Here is an 18,189-nt window from a genome sequence, read left to right on the forward strand (position 1 = left end):
AAAGTGTAAGCCTCGGAATTTTACCTGGGGTTCAATAAAGATGTGTTTTCCTACACCCTTCAGCTCACCCCACCCCAAGGCAAAGCGCTGTTGACAGTCAGTGCGTATACTTTCTACCCAAGGTCACAGGAGCTCCCAAGACTGTCAGCACCAGTGAGCAATACTCCCATTCTCCAGTCTCCCTGGCCACACAATGCAGAGCACATGCCCTAAATCATGCAAGGACCTGAGAAGCCGCCATGCACTACTGTCCACACGGAAGCTTGGGTCAAAGCAAACAAGGAGCATGGGTGAGCGCTGGTCCCTCGGAGAGGACCGCACCTCAGGAGGGCAAAGAAAGGGCTACCGTCTTCCTCACCAACGCGGGACCACCCGACTCCGGTTAGTGCCCCAGACTAGATAGGGCTTCAGCCCACAGCACCAGACCCCTTTTCATGCAGTGCTCTCCTTCTAGTCTCCCCTTGGATGAAGGCGAATCGACAACTATGGAAAGGGAAAGGGGGAAGAGTGAGCTTGAGGACACTCTTGTCACTGGGGCATGGGACAGATTTGTTATCCATCAATTGTTGGTTCCAGAACTGCTACAGCAGGAAGTTCTAGGTCAGACGCACCAGCACTTTCCACTAGTTTCAAGGTCATTTCAAACTGCTTTCTAGTTGTTGTTTTTTAAACACTATTAGAAAGCAAATCCATCATGTGAGGTTCTTTTCTTATTTTTCCTAAGCTGTAAGTGATCACACGCACACAAAATTTTTATGATGGGGCATCTAGCCCATTTATATATCAAACTCTTTTCTAAAAGGTAACCACACAGTCTATGAGTTCTGTGAGTTAGAGGACTGAGTTCAGAGCAGACAGCCCTGTGTTTCCGGGTCTCGCTGCCATGTGTCCCCTGTCCAGGGGCAGAAATGAACCTTGCGCAACAGGGAGAGGGGCTGTCACCCCCTTCTAATCCCTCTACCTCTGCCTTGTAGCCCCCACCTGAGGGTGTGAGGATCTGAACTCGACTAAAAGCATCTCACAGCGAGAGGGTATAATGGCCATGGAAAGGATCCCACGGAACGTGGCCATCTTTGTCACGGAACGTGGCCCTTTGTCACGGCCACTTCACCCTGCACAGGCAAGTGCGTCACCAGCGTGTCAGGCTTCGGCACACTTGGTGGTATTCCCCCCTGACAGCAGCGGGAGAGCACCAGGACTAGGGCCTGGTGAGCTAGACGCCTGTTAACTGATGGGTGACACACACCAGAAAGATAACAGTAAATACATTTCCAAAAAAAAATTTAAAAAGCAAGCAGCGTTATCCCGCCATCGCCCCGGCCATGTGCGCCCCTCGGCTTTTAGAAAACTCTGCCCTCAAACCAAAGCCATGCAGAGCGACGCGGGCGGGGCCGCCACCCGCAGGCTCGCGTGCAGGAAGTGCTCACTTTCTCCCAGCTGCTTCTGCAGCATCTGCAGCTCCTGCTGAGCCTCGGCCAAGGAGACCGCGGGCCTCTCACAGCAGCCGAGGAGGGGAGGGCCAGTGGGGCAGAAGGGCAGGAAGCTGGGTGGAGCTGAGGGCAATGGCGCCTGCGGGAGGCTAACCCGCGTGGGTATGGAGGAGAAAGGAAGGCCTAGAAACAGAAAGTTAGGGAGAAAGCAGAGACATCGTTAGAGAGAAAGGAATGAGTACAAGATATAGAAGATGAAACTGTCCCCTGAGCAGATGTCTCCTTGGGGAGTGGCTCTCATTCACGGTGGTGCTGCCTGGAACGGCTAAGAGTGACCACAGCCATGGCCAAGGGTGAGCACTGCTCCCAAGGCTGGCCTGGCTGACCCCGCCCCTCTCCTGCCAGGGCCGTCCTGCAGACATGGTCTATGCCCGGGGTCGGCAAACTGCGGCTCGCGAGCCACATGCGGTTCTTTGGCCCCTTGAGTGTGGCTCTTCCACAAAATACCACGGCCTGGGCGAGTCTATTTTGAAGAAGTGGCGTTAGAAGAAGTTTAAGTTTTAAAAATTTGGCTCTCAAAAGAAATTTCAATCGTTGTACTGTTGATATTTGGCTCTGTGGACTAATGAGTTTGCCAACCACTGGTCTATGCTCATCTCGGAAACAATTGGCGACAGAAGGCAACAGTATTTTCGTGAAGTAAGCCAGGTGGCCGTAGCCCCACCCCAGCATCCTGGGCACTGTCACAGCAGGCGCCAGTCCTTCCCCTGTGACGAGCCTCTCCCCACACCCTGAACTCCTTTTTCTGAAAGCATTAGGGCTCACCCTGGGGAGGTTCAGGCTGGACTAGGACTGTGGGGAAATTTGCATTATGAATGCATGCAATTCAAGACTAACGGAAACATTTCAGAACGCTACATCAACACGTTCCTTCACCGAGTGAAAAACAGAGGCCTCCGTGAAGTGACATAGATAGACACAGTGGCTCACAAACCTGTCCGGGCATTTGCATCACCTGGGAAACATTTTTAATACACACAGACTCTTGGGGCCCCAATGCAGACCCACTGAAACTCTGAGAATAGAGCTTGGAAATTTACTTTTAAACAAATCTTCATAGAGGTCACGATGCAGCTCATCTGCAGACAGGTCTTGAAGAACCCTGGGGAGTTCTGATGTTTGAATCTGTCTCCTCTTTCATAAAAACAGTTAGGGGGCCCTGGTGAGGTGGCTCAATTAGAGTGCCGTCCTGTACACCAAAAGGTTGTGGGTTCCATCCCTGGGCAGGGCACATACCTAGGTTGCAGTACGGAAGGCAACCAGTCGATGTTCCCTCTCACATCGATGTTTCTCTCCCTTCCCCTCTCTCTAAAAACAATAAGCATGTCCTCGGGTGAGGATTAAAAAAGAAAACCAGATGTAGGGCAGGGAGCCCACAGAGGGAGCGGAAACCGAGACTGACCCGTGGAGAATGTCTCACGTGGGAGCATGTCTACCTTCTACATCACACACTGCCCGGCGCTGACCCGGGACCAGAGCAGTACTGCCAGGACCCCGGGCTGCCAGTGACACGGCCCAGGCTCCTCCAGGAGGCGTCTGATGGAAAGCCCTGGCCTTCCGCTGTTTGACCCCAAAGCCTTTCCGCAGATGTCTGCAGGCTGGGGGAGCAGCTTTTCCCCACGAGCCCCTGCTCCGGCTGCTGCTCCCTGTGACTGAGAAACCTGAGCCCAGCTCAGGAAGACTCGGCCATGCCTCTTCCTCAAGATTTTGGCTGACTTGTCCTCAGGAGAGACGGGGGCGACAGAAGGAAGCACTGTGCTTTCTGGGGGGGTACCTCTGTACAAATCCAACCCCTCCCCAAACCACACTGAAGACAGCAGCCGGGAGGGGAGGAGTGTAAGAAGCGAAGACGAGGTGTGCCTTTCCCTGCATGGCTGGTGCAGACCTGAGATTGACCAGTGTACCCCGGGCCACTACACTGAGGCAGGTAAACGAAACATACCCCTCCAACTGGCCTCAGGATACGCACCATGTACATATCATGCCGACCCACTCATAAATCCCGAGTGACTTAATATGGCAGAATCTTGTCTGAGGATTCTGAGGCCTCCCCAGCTAGGAAGTGAGCAGCCCACGTACAGCAGAGGCTGTGGCACAGGTAAAACGGGGGCGGGGGGCAGATGTGACTTTCCTTTCGTTCTTTGACTACTATAATCCTGCAAGAAACATTTTGCTTCTTTGCTCCCCAGGGTGAAATGAGAGAAAGAAATGAAATGTTTATTCAAAAATGATTACCCAGTCCTGGGCGGTGTGCTCAGTGGTTAGTGTGTCGGCCTGCACACCAAAGGGTAGCAGGTTAGATTTCCAGTCAAGGGCACATACTGGGTTGCAGGTTCAAACCCATGGCCCAGGTGCGGGGGCATGTGTGGGAGGCAACCAATCGGTGTGTATCTCTCACATTGATGTTTCTTCTCCCTCTCTCTCTCTTCTCTCTCTCTCTCTCTCTGCCTTCCTCCTCCCTCCCTTCCACTCTCTCAAAAATCAATGGAAAAAATATCCTCATGTGAAGATTAATGAAAAATAAATAAAATACAAATGATTAGGCAACTATTGGTCAGAGTCTTTTCGTATGCAGCTCAAAGTCTGCTGTGAATGAGTTATTTTTCTAAAATATTTCAAACAAAGAAGTCAGGCACAATTAGCGAATTAGGATGGTCTTTTGATTTTTTTCCAGGATTTGATGCAAATAAGCCCCTAACAATGGAAACATCTGTCTCTGAAGAAAAGCCAGGCAGGAGCTGGGGGAAAGGAGACGAGGCCCTGCCCGCTGACCGCTGCATACCTGGACGGGCCTGGGTGGCCTCCTGCGGGGGGTTCTGGGGAGCAGGCAGGCTGCTGGGATTGCTGCTGGGCTCGGCCTTAACCCCCTGAGGCGCAGTGGTAGATGATGGTGTAGCAGACAGTACAGCAGAATGACTTGAGTGATGGATGGAATCTACAAAACCCACGAATGAAAGAACATGTTTGATGATCTACAGAGAACTGGAGCCTGGCCTTACATTTAACCGGGATTCATTTCCTCAGGACAGAGAGCTCCTTGGGGAGGCAAGCCAGCACAGAGGTGATACCGGGCCCAGAGCCCTGAAACCATGAAAATGGCATCTGCAATGACACCAGGCAGGACCGGCAGCACCTGTGGGACGCCGTTCGGGAGCTGCTGCTAATGTGATTGCTGCAGGAAGGACCAGCGGCCCCACCTTAAAGGAGGTCAGAGTCTGTGCTCGTAGGCAGTGGGACAGAAACACCGACACGGTCTCATTCTCCCCTGTGGCTCGCCTGGGGTCTAACCTCATGCACATGCTGGGGACCTGGTGCCAGCGTAATTAGTAGAGTCAGCAGCAGAGCAAGGATCCTAACTCACTGGGCCTGTGCTTGGCACTTGGTCCCAGAGCCGTGTTCGGCCTGATCCACACCAGGTGGACCTATGAGGCCGGGTTATGGAGGGCTCCTCTCGGCCTGCATAAAGCTGGAACCACTCAGAAAGTGGCGGCTACCTGGGTGACCAGGCGAAGCTTTCTTCTCTTCATAGTGTGTGTCCTCGCTGGCTACGTCCATGTCGGAGCAGGCTTCCAGCTCCTCGGACAGGAAGGAGGAGCTGCTGGGTGAGCGCTGGGAGTCGGACAGGGCGCGGCTGCTGGAGGGCGAGAGGGACCGGGCGTCCAGCTTGGCCTGCAGGACCTCAATCACTTTCTCCTTCTCCTGCAGCTCCCTGCGGAGGCTGGTGGGGAAGGGAGGACAGCAGGTGAAATCGAGGTCCCCAGACCAGCTAGTCCTGACTGGACCACATGGGAAAAGCCACAGAAGTCAAGGGAACATTCCCGCAGAGAATAACAGAAGTGACCCATCTCTGATTAGGGGTGGGGAGCAGGTGGGGCGCAGAGGGAGGGAAAGCAATCGCTACCCAGGGCACTGGCCACACCATACGCTGAGGACTAGCGGGGACTGGGCCAGCCCTCAAAGGCACTATTGCCTAGAGCAGTGGTCGGCAAACTCATTAGTCAACAGAGCCAAATATCAACAGTACAACAATTGAAATTTCTTTTGAGAGCCAAATTTTTTAAACTTAAACTTCTTCTAACGCCACTTCTTCAAAATAGGCTCGCCCAGGCCGTGGTATTTTGTGGAAGAGCCACACTCAAGGGGCCAAAGAGCCGCATGTGGCTCGCGAGCCGCAGTTTGCCGACCACTGGCCTAGAGTATGGTCCCCACTACGGCTGCAGCCTGAGAACTGTTGGCTACCTGTCTCCAACTAGACAGCACGGAATGGAAGGAAAGCATTGAGAGCCATATGGCAGCTTGACCTCGCCTTAACATCCAGGAGCAATACAGATGAAACCATCTGCGTGACTGCGGTACAGACCACCTGTGTGTCTGATGGATTAGACGTGAAAACAAAGGCAAAAACAACAGCACCCTGTCCTTCACCAGGGACATGTGGAGAAGCACTGTGCGGTCTGAAGCACACGCATGACACCAAGTGGCTCGAACTAGCAGCTACCACAAACTCTGAGCCCATGTGTCACTGTGCACGATAAGGCTGTATGCAGTGACTCACTGAAAGCTGGTTTCTGAGGCACTGAGCTTCCCAGGGACCGCAATGTGTGGGCCTTTTTCACTAAGAACTGTACTATAATTCTTTTTCCTAAGGAAATTGGGCGGCTAGGAACTAGCTGACAACTCAACTGGGGGAGGGAGGGAAGAGTAAGCCAACTGGGCAAAAAGTATACCCTGGTCTTTAAACACACAGCAGGAAGCAGAGAAGACCCTGGGGGTGCAAAACCCCTAAAACATGGTTAGTATACTTTTAATCAGACTGACTCCAGGTTACCAAACCTGGAGAACAAATATGCAAATAAAAACCAACAGAATCATATCAAAATGAGTAAAGAATTAGGTTAAAGACAACAGTTAAGTGTTCCAGCATTCCCTCCTCTACTCCCCCTCCCCAATTTGTGACCCATGCTTCATCCCTCGGGCCTCATTCCTGATCCCTTTACCAGAGCCCATGTGGAATTACCTGAGGGCCAGCGGGTCAAGTCCAGCTCGATCTTTCTCACTTTTATGATCCTCTGCAAACCAAATTCAGAAAAGAAGCAGTAAAACAATCAAACAGGTCCCACTTCACACATTGCAAACGCAGGGGCCTACTTGTGTACGGAACGATTACTGTGTGTGTCCAGGGTGTGTGGGAGCATCATGCTGGGAGGCCTCAGATTCCGTCTTTAGGGAAGGGACCCGCAGGCTTTCCTGAGCTCACCGCAGACCTTCCCTGGTCTGGCGATCCCCACCATGACTTCCTCTGCCCTAAATCTACGCAAACAAGTTTAAAAGGCATGTGCCCAGCTTCCCTCTGGGAAAATCCAGCCTCCAAGCCTGCCACACACTGACTCCCCGTTGTACGGCTTTCATGTAGAACCTACTCTTGCTCTGAGATGACGAACAGCCCTGTCCCACTTCGGCACCTGCTATCGGACGTCGGGTGCTTGGCCCCAAAGACTGATTCTGCTGTGCCCAGGAAATTCTCTCTAAGCAAAGAGCTTCAGTAATAACCAACTTTCCTAGCCCTTGTACTATGGCAATTCGTGCCTAAACCATGTCCAAAAGGGCATGGTGCTTCAGCTATATTTGAATTACCGTATTTTCCGGCGTATAAGACGACTGGGCATATAGAAGATTTTCCTGGGTTAAAAAGTCGTCTTATACACTGGGAAATACGGTAGTTTTGTGTATAATACCATGCAATACATGAAGAAACACAGACACCAAAGAGATAAGTCATTTTCCCAAAGCAAGTTGATGGAAGCATCCAGGCCAGAGCTTGGGTCTTGAATTCTAAGTTCAGGGCTCTTTCCACTGTCACAAGGTGCTCTGAGCACCTCCCTTTCTTCCCCTCAGCGCTGGATGGATGCAGCCTCCTTCCCAAAGGTCACATTCCATGAAGGATGACCTTCCTACAGTGGTAACCGTGGCCTCTCCAACCCGGTGTGTGCTTCTGCGGTGCTTCCCACCTTCCTTACTCTAAGGCCTGATGCTGTAATGGCCCCCAGGGAATGACATGGTGGCTGGAGGCTGGGTGAAAAGGCTGCTGTGGAGGTGTAGCAACCACCCGGGCCCAAGGCTGAGGGTGACGGAGCGAGTCCCAAAGCCCCGTGGCCAACTCACTGGTGCTGAGTTTGCTGGCGAGCCGCTCCGTCAGCTGGCTTCCCTGGGCGAGTTGCTCCCGGAAGCTCTGCCCCAGGTAGTAGTCAATGTCATTGCTCCTTAGGAGGTCCTCAAAAGACTTGACTGTATCTTTTGCATGCTGGGTGAGGAGATAACAGATGCCTCTCCCTTCTCGTATTTTCTGGCGTAGGTAGGATAGTTCTCGCGCCTGGTCCTGAATCAGGGAATCATATTTCCTAATGCGGGGAAGAGAAGGAAAAGAGTAAGAATGAAGAAGAGGGAATGATAAGTTATGGGGGCTTCCGTGGAGATTTCTGTGAGCACTTCTCTAAGGATCTCCCCGCCAAGTGGAATTCTGGCACATAAACCAAAGGACGTATTTAAGAGTAAATTCTGCTCTGAGAGACTATTGCATCAAACAATTTATGCTACTTTCTTCTACTGTTTATATATGTTAGTCAAATGGCCCAAAAATGAATCGTAAGGCCCTAGTCGGTTTGGCTCAGTGGATAGAGCGTTGGCCTGTGGACTGAAGGGTCTGGGTTCGATTACAGTCAAGGGCACATGCTGGGTTTCGAGCTCGATCCCCAGTGGGGGGCGTGCAGAAGGCAGCCGATAGATGATTCTCTCTCATCATTGACGTTTCTATCTCTCTCTCCCTCTCCCTTACTCTCTGAAATCAATAAATATATATATATATTTTTTAAAATGAATTATAAGTTCTGTGGAGGAAATTCAGCCATAATATTTTTTTTTAATATATATTTTATTGATTTTTTTACAGAGAGGAAGGGAGAGGGATAGAGAGTTAGAAACATCGATGAGAGAGAAACATCGATCAGCTGCCTCCTGCACACCCCCTACTGGGGATGTGCCCACAACCAAGGTACATGCCCTTGACCGGAATCGAACCTGGGACCCTTCAGTCCACAGGCCGACGCTCTATCCACTGAGCCAAACCGGTTTCGGCTCAGCCATAATATTTAACACCCCTTACAGCTCCAGTATTAATGTAGCCTCATAGGTGATACTAATTAAATACTAGTATATTTACTTAGTACATGCTCAATAAACTAAAAATAAATGGAGGAGAATCACTTAATCTTCCATCTGGACAGGACCTTTCATATCTTCTATGTCTAAGACCTTCGATATTACGGCAGACAGCGCTGCAAAGACGGCCAGGCACAGCTCCCGGTCCATTGCTCTCTGCACCGAGGCTGTGCTGCTCTTTCATGGGCAGGAGAGGCTGTTCTCCATCTCCTTAAATCTGACTGGGCTCTGACCACTCTGACCAAAATAATACAGTGGAAGTGACAGGGTGCCAAGCCCAGAGTGGCCCTTGACTGCCCTGGCAACTTCCACTTCCTGTTTCTTGGGAGCCAGCTGCCACGCAGAAATGAAACTACCCGAGACCACTATCCCAGGAGGAGAGGCCCTGAAATGAAGCCACGTGGAGGAACAGAGAAACCAAGGGGCAGAGTCACCAGACATGTCAGTGAGGAAGCCGTGTCCAGCCCAGCCACACCTTTCCGATGAAGCCCGCCCCATCGACCACCGCGTGGCAGCCCCGTGAGAGACCCCCAAGGGAGAGCCACTCGGCTGAGCCCAGTCAATCCACATGAATTATTGTTTAAGTTCTGGGGTGGTTGGTCACTCAGCCCAGATAACCAGGACAGATACCAAGATATCTGCCCAGTGGTTTTCAACATAAAGTATCAAGAACAATAATAACTGTGGCAAGTAGTACTTAGAGCTTAATATATGCATTATTTTAAGTACTTATATTAATTCACTTAAACCTAATAACCACCCACTGAGATAAGTTTTCTTATTTGACTCATTTAATATGTAAGAAAACAGCTCAGCTGTCATGGCTCAGTGGTTGAGGGTCAACCTATGAACCAGGAGGTCACAGTTTGATTCCCTATCAGGTCACATGCCTGGGTTGTGGGCTCAATCCCCAGTGTGGGGTGTGCAGGAGGCAGCCGATCAATGATTCTCTCTCATCATTGATGTTTCTATCTCTCTCCCTTCCTCTCTGAAGTCAATAAAAAAATATATATTTTTTTAAAAAGTAAGAAAGCAGGCTCAGAAAGACTAGATAGGTTGCACAGCTAGTGAGTGCCAGAGCCAGGATTCAAACCCAGGCAGCCTAACTTCAGTCTTACCATTACACTGTGCCCACTGTCCTTTCCTAATAAATTCCCAGGAGGAAATCCCAAAGACCTGGTACTGTCCAGACAGGGCTGCCACCCAATGCCTTGGATGCCTCCCAGTTCTTTCTTCAGACTTGGTCGACCACTGAAATAAGTGCCCTGCGGGGTTTTCTCTCCCACCTGCCTGGCTACCCTACCTCAAGCACAAACTCCTCCATCCTCTATCTGGTAAGGGTCCGAGGAACGCCCTACTTACCCAGGCCACGAGGCTGATCTCAGCTCCTCGGCCAGCTTCCCTTCCAGTCCGGACTTCGGGAGCTGGGCCTCCAGCTGGGACACCCTCTGAATCAGACTCTCCAGGTCCTTCTTAGCCTGAAGGTCTGGGGGGTAGAAAGCCCCAGTGCCATCGGACAACCACCCCTCGTCCTCGTCAGTGACACTATGAGGCGAAGATCCCTCGAGGGTGCCAACGGCCTTTAGCTTGCGGGGTCTCTCCAGACTGGACGAGTAGTCGCTGGTGACGGAGAGAGACCGGACCCGGCTCTTGAGGTTTTGAATGATCTTGTGGGCGGTCTGCAGCTGGGCCTTCAGATCTTTGATGTCCTTCCGGAGGACAGAGATGTCTTCGGACTTTCCATATGCCTGGAACTCCTCCTGCTTCCCCAGCTGGCTCTCCAAGGGCTTCCTCTTGAGGGGGCCGGCCAGGGTCGGGCCCAGGCGCTCCTGCTGAGAGCACAGCCCCTCCATGAGGACTGTTTCCCTGGGGCTGTCATGCTCCTCGCACTCTGGGAAAAGACAAAGCCGCCTTCCTGAGTAAAGCTGGGCATGCTCCATAGCCTCGCCCTTCAGGGCAGGTGGTGTGGTCACAAGGACAATTGTGAGAGTAACATTTTTTTTTAATTTTAAATATATTTTATTGAGTTTTTACAGAGAGGAAGGGAGAGAGATAGAGAGTTAGAAACATTGATGAGAGAGAAACATCGATCAGCTGCCTCCTGCACACCCCCCACCGGGGATGTGCCCGCAAACAAGGTACATGCCCTTGACCGGAATCGAACCTGGGACCCCTCAGTCCACAGGCCGACACTCTATCCATTGAGCCAAACCGGTCTTGGCGAGAGTAACATTTGAAGCAGCTCTTTATTCAGCCCTGGCACGGGACTAGCATTCAAATACAGTATTACTTATCCTCACAACAGCCCTGCAAGTCAGGTGTGGCCTCCCTCTGTTTTAGATTGCAAGTTGGTGGGTATCCCTACAATCAAAGTCCTTTTATAGTAGAAATACCATTTTTTAACTTATGGTTTGCATATTCCCAAAAGTTCATTTGATTTTTTTCATTAATAAGTAAGCCTTAGCATTTTCCCCTATAATAATCAGTTGGCTAGAACAGTGTTTTCTTTAACAGTAGTATGCTGGAAACTAAGTCTAGGAATTCAAACTCACACTTGGCTTTGTCTTGGGCAAGAGTTTTCATCCAGACCTCCTGTCCCTCTCTGGTCCTGTGTCCTCTTCAGTTTACAACACCCTCTCACCCCTCCTCCTCTTCATCAGGTGTGAGATTGGCCAACAGCACCCAGATGTGAAGGCTGAATGGGGAGGGACGGTGAGCCTTACCTGGGCTGGTGCTCTCCTCCCGCTCAGCCTCATTCTCGCTCCGGCCACAGGTCTCGTACCCCAGGTCCTGGAGGTCCACCTGAACCTGCTTGCTGGCCTGCTTCACCAAGGATTCACCTGCTCGAGAGACAAAGGGTATCTCACTTACTCGGTGGCACACACGCTGGCCCTTGGAGGCAGGAAGTCAGGTCCCGAGTGGGATATACGCTTCTTTGGACTCATGGCGTGGAAGAGACCACCCTCTCTGGGCAGCAGGACTTCCCTCCACCAAGGTGAGCCTGTGTTTGCCACTGATGCTCTCACCTACGTTGACCCAGACGTAGTTGGGACCAGACATCGTTAGACGGCAGATATTGCATACTCTCATATAGAAGCCCCAGTGAAACTAGCAAGTGCCTTAGCCACAGAAGCTCAGGAAATACCTGAATGACACTGAACTAACTTAGAATCCCAAGACATCTAGCTCTGCACTGTCCAATATGGTAGCTACTAGCCACATGTGACTATTTGGTGTTAAATTAATTAAAGTTAAATAAAAGGTAAAATTCCCAAGATGAACTAGCCCCATTTCATGTGTTCAATAACCACATGTGATACAGACAGAGAACACTTCAGTCACTGCAGGGCCTTCTGCTGGAAGGCACTGATTCTAGATCAACAGTGATGATATATTTTTGAAGAATCGGACGTGGTGCAGAGGAACAGGAGAGAAACTATCAGTATGTGCTGAGTGAGGTAAGGCCGTGTGCTGACCCCATGAGAGATCCTCAAACCCAGCTGTTAGTCCATTACCTCCCTAACTCACTGCAAACTGCTTTATCCATCCCTTCTTCTCTGCCACCTGCAAATTAACGTTAAATATCCTCCTCCATGATGCTAGGACCATGGTCAGGGGTAAGTCTGTTTCTATGTTGGGGAAGATGTGAAGTCCGCAAGGCATGTGGCTTCGCAGGGGGAAGACAGACACTTGGTGACGAGATCTCAGGACTTACTGAGCATGAGCCTGAACTTCTCCAGCTGGCTGGCCTGGGCTGACACAGTGGCTTCCGCTACCAGCAGCTTCTCCTGCAGATCCTGATAGCGCTGCCTGCACTGCGCCAGCTGGGAGCGCAGGTGCTGGGTGGGTCTTGGGAGGCTCAATTCCGACGGTGGCCCAGGGTCACGGGCTTGGGGCTGGTCGTCCAGCTGTGAAGAGAAGCCAGCACAGGGAAGTGACGGGATCGGGGCGGTCTGAGGTCAGCCCCAGCAGCGAGGCCCCCTTCCCCTCTGAGCCCATGGACTATACTCGTGTGTCTGCCACAGCCCTGCTCATGCCATTTGGCAGCATCTTGCGTTCCAGATGGAGCCTGGGGAGCTGGGATAATGTTTTATTCACCTCGGGATCTACAGCCCACGGCACGGGGCCAACCGAGTCTTCAGAGGAGCCCTCGGTAAATGTTTGTTCAACGGTCGGAAAGAGAAGGGGCAGAAACCACCCCTCATCTGCCCCTGCATTCCTGCCCCGGTTGTCCTTTCCGAATCCTCAGGGTTCTCCATTTTTCTTCATCCTCAGCACAGCCCCTCCCCTTTAAAAAGAGCCTGCGAACCCCTCTGAGACCCAGCCACAGGCCCCTGTGAGGAGCTGTGATGAAAATGGCAGGGGCGGGCGGTGACGGGAGGTGGAGGAGGGGGTGGGGGGATAAATGGTGATGGACAGAGACTTGACTTGTACACAACACAGTGTACAGATGATGTGTTGTGGAGTTGTGCATCTGAAACCTGAATAATTTTGTTAACCAGCGTTACCCCAATAAATTCAATAAGAAAGGGGAGAGGAAATGGCAGTGGTAAGGAAGAGATATCATTACACACCGCTTGACTGGGCTGCCTTACAACCCCGTGCATTCCCTACACCGCCTCCTATTGCAGGGAACTGCTTCTGTCCAGCTCTCCCTCCATACTGAGTACCTGGAGGACAGAGACCGGGTCGTGTTGCCTGCCGCCGATAACTAGTGTGGGACTAGAAAACTAAGCACTCAAGATACATTTCTGGGAGATTAATTACTTGTGAAATATTTATGGCATAATGTTGCAAAAGCCTTTCTAAAGCCTGAATGTGTGAGGACTATTATGACCACTGCCTGAGGTGCAAAGGTCCCTTGGTCCCTCTGGACCCACTGGACCCACAAGGCAGAGCTGCTTAGGGAAGAAACTGACATCTCCAGCCCTTCTCCAGAGGCCTTTCATTCCATCTAACCCCACACTTACTTGGTGGGCATCCACTGCAAGGGCAGCCCCAAGGTCAAGGCTCTGGGGTCTGGGGCGGGGCCTCCCGGTCACGTCCTCCTCTTCTTGGCCTTGGTGCTTCCCAGGAGAGCACACTGGCTCTGTGTTCATTCTGTCGATCTCCCTGGCCAGGTGCACCAGGAGCTCTGGACTCAGCTTACTATTACCTTCCCTGCTGCTCAGCACCAGCTGTTCTTTGAGGAGGTTGATGATGTTGTGGGCATTCTTCAGTTTTCCCTGGAGCTTTCTGAACTCAGCCTGAAGGCTCTTCTCATTCAGACCCCCTTTGGCCACGACCGTCTCCACCATCGCCTCGCCCTTCTCCTTGTCCTCCTCCATCTCCCATCCATCAGACATTGCTTCTCCCATCTGTTCTTTCAGCTCTGCGTTCTCAAGGCAAAGGCTCAGCATGGTGTTTCTGCAGGGAACATACACCATTAGGGGCCAGATCTGGTCTTGGCCCGAGTTTCTGAAAGCCCCCTTACCCAGATCTCAGTCCATCATAGACTCAGGGACACCCCAGAGCATGAAGTAACCTCAGAGACCTATAATAACACTCTTATTCTATAGATAAGAAAACCAAAGCTCAGGAAGAATAAGAGACCTGCCCACACCCTCACTAAAAATCTTGGACTTAAGACACCTGGTTTTGTTGTCTTTACCCGGCCACAGTTTCATGTTCTAACTTTTAATGGCCCCTGAAATAAACAAGGGTACTTACACTGTTAAGAAAAAACATAAAGACATAGCCTGGGACACATTTATTATTATGCATTCTATGGTTCTCTTAATTAGCATCAGTCAGTTTTCAACTACTGGGCGAGAAATTGGAACCTAGGAACATGGAAGAAATAAATAATGCAAATCAGAACTTCAAACACACTATGGAATTAATTGCTTCATGACTCCTGTGATAGGAGACCATCTTCATGAGAGCAGATGTCTGTCCTGTTTGCCCCGTGCCCCCAGAGCCTCCACATTAAACATTCACATTTGCAGAATAAAATGGACTCAACAAATTATTTTCACCAAGACATTCTAGATCCACCTTTTCCCCCCACCAAATCCTTTAGTAGGATTGGTGGAAGCAATAAAAAGCATAGCTTTAACAAGGCAATTCACTTAACCTCTCCGAGCCTCCGTCTTCTTTTATATAAAACTAGAGGCCCAGTGCATGAAATTCATGCACGGGTAGGGTCCCTAGGCCTGGCCAGCGATCAGGGTCAATCAGGGCCTTCCAGCTGCCAGCCAGGGCCTTCCTTCGTTCCGCACCACCCCCTGGTGATCAGTGCACATCATAGCGAGCGATCAAACTCCCGGTCTCTCGGTCGAACTCCCGAGGGGACACTTTGCATATTAGCCTTTTATATATATAGATAAGGATCACAGCAGTGACCTAGTGGAGTTCTTGGATGCTTCAATGAAATTACATGTGTGTGTGGTTAACTGAGGGTCTGCCATGGACAAGTCATCTAATTCGGCTGTACAGCTGCAGCCCTGAGAAGACTAACATCAGAATCCTATGAAGTGCTTTAGGGCTGAGGCCTAGGAGTTTACATTTTTACTTAAGTTCCACAGGTGCTTCTTACATGTGCTAAATTGAGAACTGCTGGGTAGAAGAGGCAAAGAAAATAAGCAATTCACAACTTGAAGCATCACCAGCTGGCTATGCCTCTAGATTGAATTTCTCAGAATCCTAAAGTCTTGGAACCAACAGAAGAGCTTGTCTAATATGAATTAAGGAAGAAAATGCTTTAGGACATGGACTCAGACACACTGTCTATGAGAGTTTCCTCAATGGAAACAAAGGGAACTGGTATTTTACCAAAACTGAGGTGTAAGAAGGAGAGAAAGGAGCATGTGTATAGTATAGAAAAGAATATTTAATATTCTAACTTTATGCTTTGGGGAAATCCTATTGTTTTCACAATACAAACTAATGAAAGCAAAGCTCAACAAAATCATCTCAAGAGATAGGCTATGCATTTCATAAATTCTATCTTCTACAATATCAGCCAATCTTAAAGTTGGGTGGAGAGTTAAACAAATCAGAGTGTCAGGTCATTAACTCTGTCGGGGGAAAGGAAAATCCATAAAAACATGTACATATGGTTTGATTGTAGATTCAACTGTAGGATCAAAAGAGATACTATTCTTACCTATGACAGCTCAACTAAGTTTACATATAACAGAGTTTAAGTAAAACATATATATATATATATATATATATATATATGTAATATTTTTATTGATTTCAGAGAGCAAGGGAGAGGGAATGAGAGATTGAAACATCAATGATGAGAGAGAATCATTGATCGGCTGCCTCCTACATGCCCCCTACTGGGGATCAAGCCCGAAACCCGGGCATGTGCCCTTGACTGAAATTGAACCCGGGACCCTTCTGTCCTCAGGCTGACACTCTATCCACAGAGCCAAACCAGCTAGGGCTGTAAAACATATTTTAACAAGTAGAATTAAGGGAAGAAATCACCATTATCCAATATTATGCACTTTTCTCTAAAGAACTTGGAGAAACATAAACCCATGGAGCCTGGCATGGGGACCAAGAAGCCCCATGGCAGAGGTGGATGCCTTGGCTGCAGCAAGGCAAGTCCCTCAGTTATGGTGCCTCTCCACTGGCAGGCTCCCCGGTCTGGGGGTTGTCCTACCTGATGTGGGCCACAGAGGAGAATCCTGCTTCCTCGATTTGAGCCTTCAGCTCCTTCAGTTCCCCCTCGGCTTTCCTCTTCTCCTCGAGGTGCTGGTGGACCTCAGCTCTCAGGTGGAGCATTTCCTCCTGAAGACCCCTGTTACTGCCCCCTCCTGTTGGGGACGGAGGGCAGAGAGACATGTTCTGGCTCTCCACAGCTGCCAGACTCTTCTCCAAAGCCACTTTGACGAGCTGAAAGAAAATCATGATTTAAAGAAGTCAGGCCATTAAAGAGGATCCACGAGGAACATCAGATCTCAAGGGCATTCTCGAATGGGAACAAAAAGGGGCAGACCTAAAGTGAGCGCCCTCCGAGGCCTTCCTCATCCAGAAGGGCCCTGGAGACTGGTTTGGGTGGGGAGGACACACCCAGGGAGCAGGGAGAACTGTTGCCATGGGCAGGAAGAGGAGATTCCAGAGGTGGGTGAGAAAAAACAAAAACACAAAAGCATATAATAAATAAATAAGAATTCCAACAAATGAGGTTTCCACGAGACTGGAAAGTATGCGTGCTGTGATTTTCCTCCTGAGGGGGCTGAGTCCCCTGAATCTTCTCACAAGTCAGGAAGTTTCATCAGCTCCATGACCCTGGAGTCTGTGACTTGGGAAGACCAAGGCTCGAGACACCAGCGCTCCAATCCTCAGGCTGAGCCTATAACTCAGACTCCAAAGAGGATGATCTAGAGGGAGGGCTCAGGGCGCTGGGCAGTCAGGAGTCAGTGACAGAATCAGAATATGGGTGGGGCTGCAGGTAAGACACAACAAGCTGAATTTCATTGGCTGCAGGAGAACCACACCCCACAACCACTGAGAAGCTACCGTGAGGCCACCTGCCAGCAGCTAGCTTCACTGGTTGGTTAATCACCCGTGTGCTGATGCTGCTGGTGAAACTCTCTCTACAAATCTAAGCACATGAGAAGTAAACAAGGCAGAAACAACTTCCCAACACCCTCCCCCCACCTTTTTTTTTTAGGATATTCTTGACATTACTCCTCAACGTTTCAACTAAAGTGGATTTGTATGGTTTTCCCTCCAATGAGAATTTTTAACTTTTAGACTTCCTTATTGTTCATCCTGGGCTCCTCTCCAGTTTTCCCCATGCATTTAAAAGTGTAGAAAACAAATTTGAGTATGATAATGAACTTATTTTATGACTAGTTATTTTAGTACAAGAATTTGCCTGGCGGTCCAGTATTAATCATATAACCCAGTGCCATCCTGACTTCTGTTTCCTCTCAATTTTGACCTCCCAATTTCCCACCTCTCCCCATAGCTATTTCTGGGTCATGTTGTCATCTTTTATCTCTATAAATATGACTTGTACTTGTCACTTATAACTTCATACTGGCTGTACAAAATAATTTCCCAATATTAGTATATTTATGTGCATCTCCATAAACCATATAGTGTCCATATAGTGGAGTTGTGATTAGGGATATGTTGCAGAATTAAATGCTTTATTCCTTCATTCAGGTCACAAATATGTTGAACAGAACAGAATCCAGAGGAGTGTAAATAGATCGATGATCGATAGAGCTGCTTGACTTGGCACAAAGCCATCGACCTTTGCTTTTGACTCCATGACAGAGCATAGTAAGAGTTGGGCTGCACGTATGTGGTGGGGTTGACTCATGGCATGTACATGCAATGGTGATTAGGAGCACAGCAGTTGGGATTGTGAAGAGATGCACATCCATGTCAAAAATGAAAGAGATGAGCGAACACAATTGCTCATTTCCTAGGCATCCAATCCCCCTCCTGGGATTGTGAGCCTGAGATTTGGGAA

General features: G+C 49.8%; 1 protein-coding gene across 6 annotated transcripts in view; it reads right to left on the reverse strand.

The window, feature by feature from the left end:
* The window catches only part of LOC103291238 (myomegalin-like), a 136,785-nt gene that overhangs the window by 15,187 nt on the left and 103,409 nt on the right, over positions 1-18,189 (reverse strand). For 4 of the 6 annotated variants that reach the window (XM_054712185.1, XM_054712183.1, XM_028154204.2 and 1 more), the window contains 9 exons: positions 16,363-16,595; positions 13,676-14,111; positions 12,421-12,613; positions 11,429-11,545; positions 10,068-10,596; positions 7,653-7,888; positions 6,508-6,559; positions 4,985-5,208; positions 4,273-4,425 (listed from right to left, as the gene is read on the reverse strand). In XM_054712185.1, coding sequence (XP_054568160.1) covers positions 4,273-4,425; positions 4,985-5,208; positions 6,508-6,559; positions 7,653-7,888; positions 10,068-10,596; positions 11,429-11,545; positions 12,421-12,613; positions 13,676-14,111; positions 16,363-16,595 — 2,173 coding nt within the window. Of the gene's footprint in view, positions 1-1,427; positions 1,614-4,272; positions 4,426-4,984; positions 5,209-6,507; positions 6,560-7,652; positions 7,889-10,067; positions 10,597-11,428; positions 11,546-12,420; positions 12,614-13,675; positions 14,112-16,362; positions 16,596-18,189 lie in introns of all 6 variants that reach the window. The other 2 variants (XM_054712184.1, XM_028154186.2) reach the window with 1 other exon arrangement.

Source organism: Eptesicus fuscus, chromosome 22 (assembly GCF_027574615.1).
Source record: "Eptesicus fuscus isolate TK198812 chromosome 22, DD_ASM_mEF_20220401, whole genome shotgun sequence".
NCBI classification, from domain to species: Eukaryota; Metazoa; Chordata; class Mammalia; order Chiroptera; family Vespertilionidae; genus Eptesicus; species Eptesicus fuscus.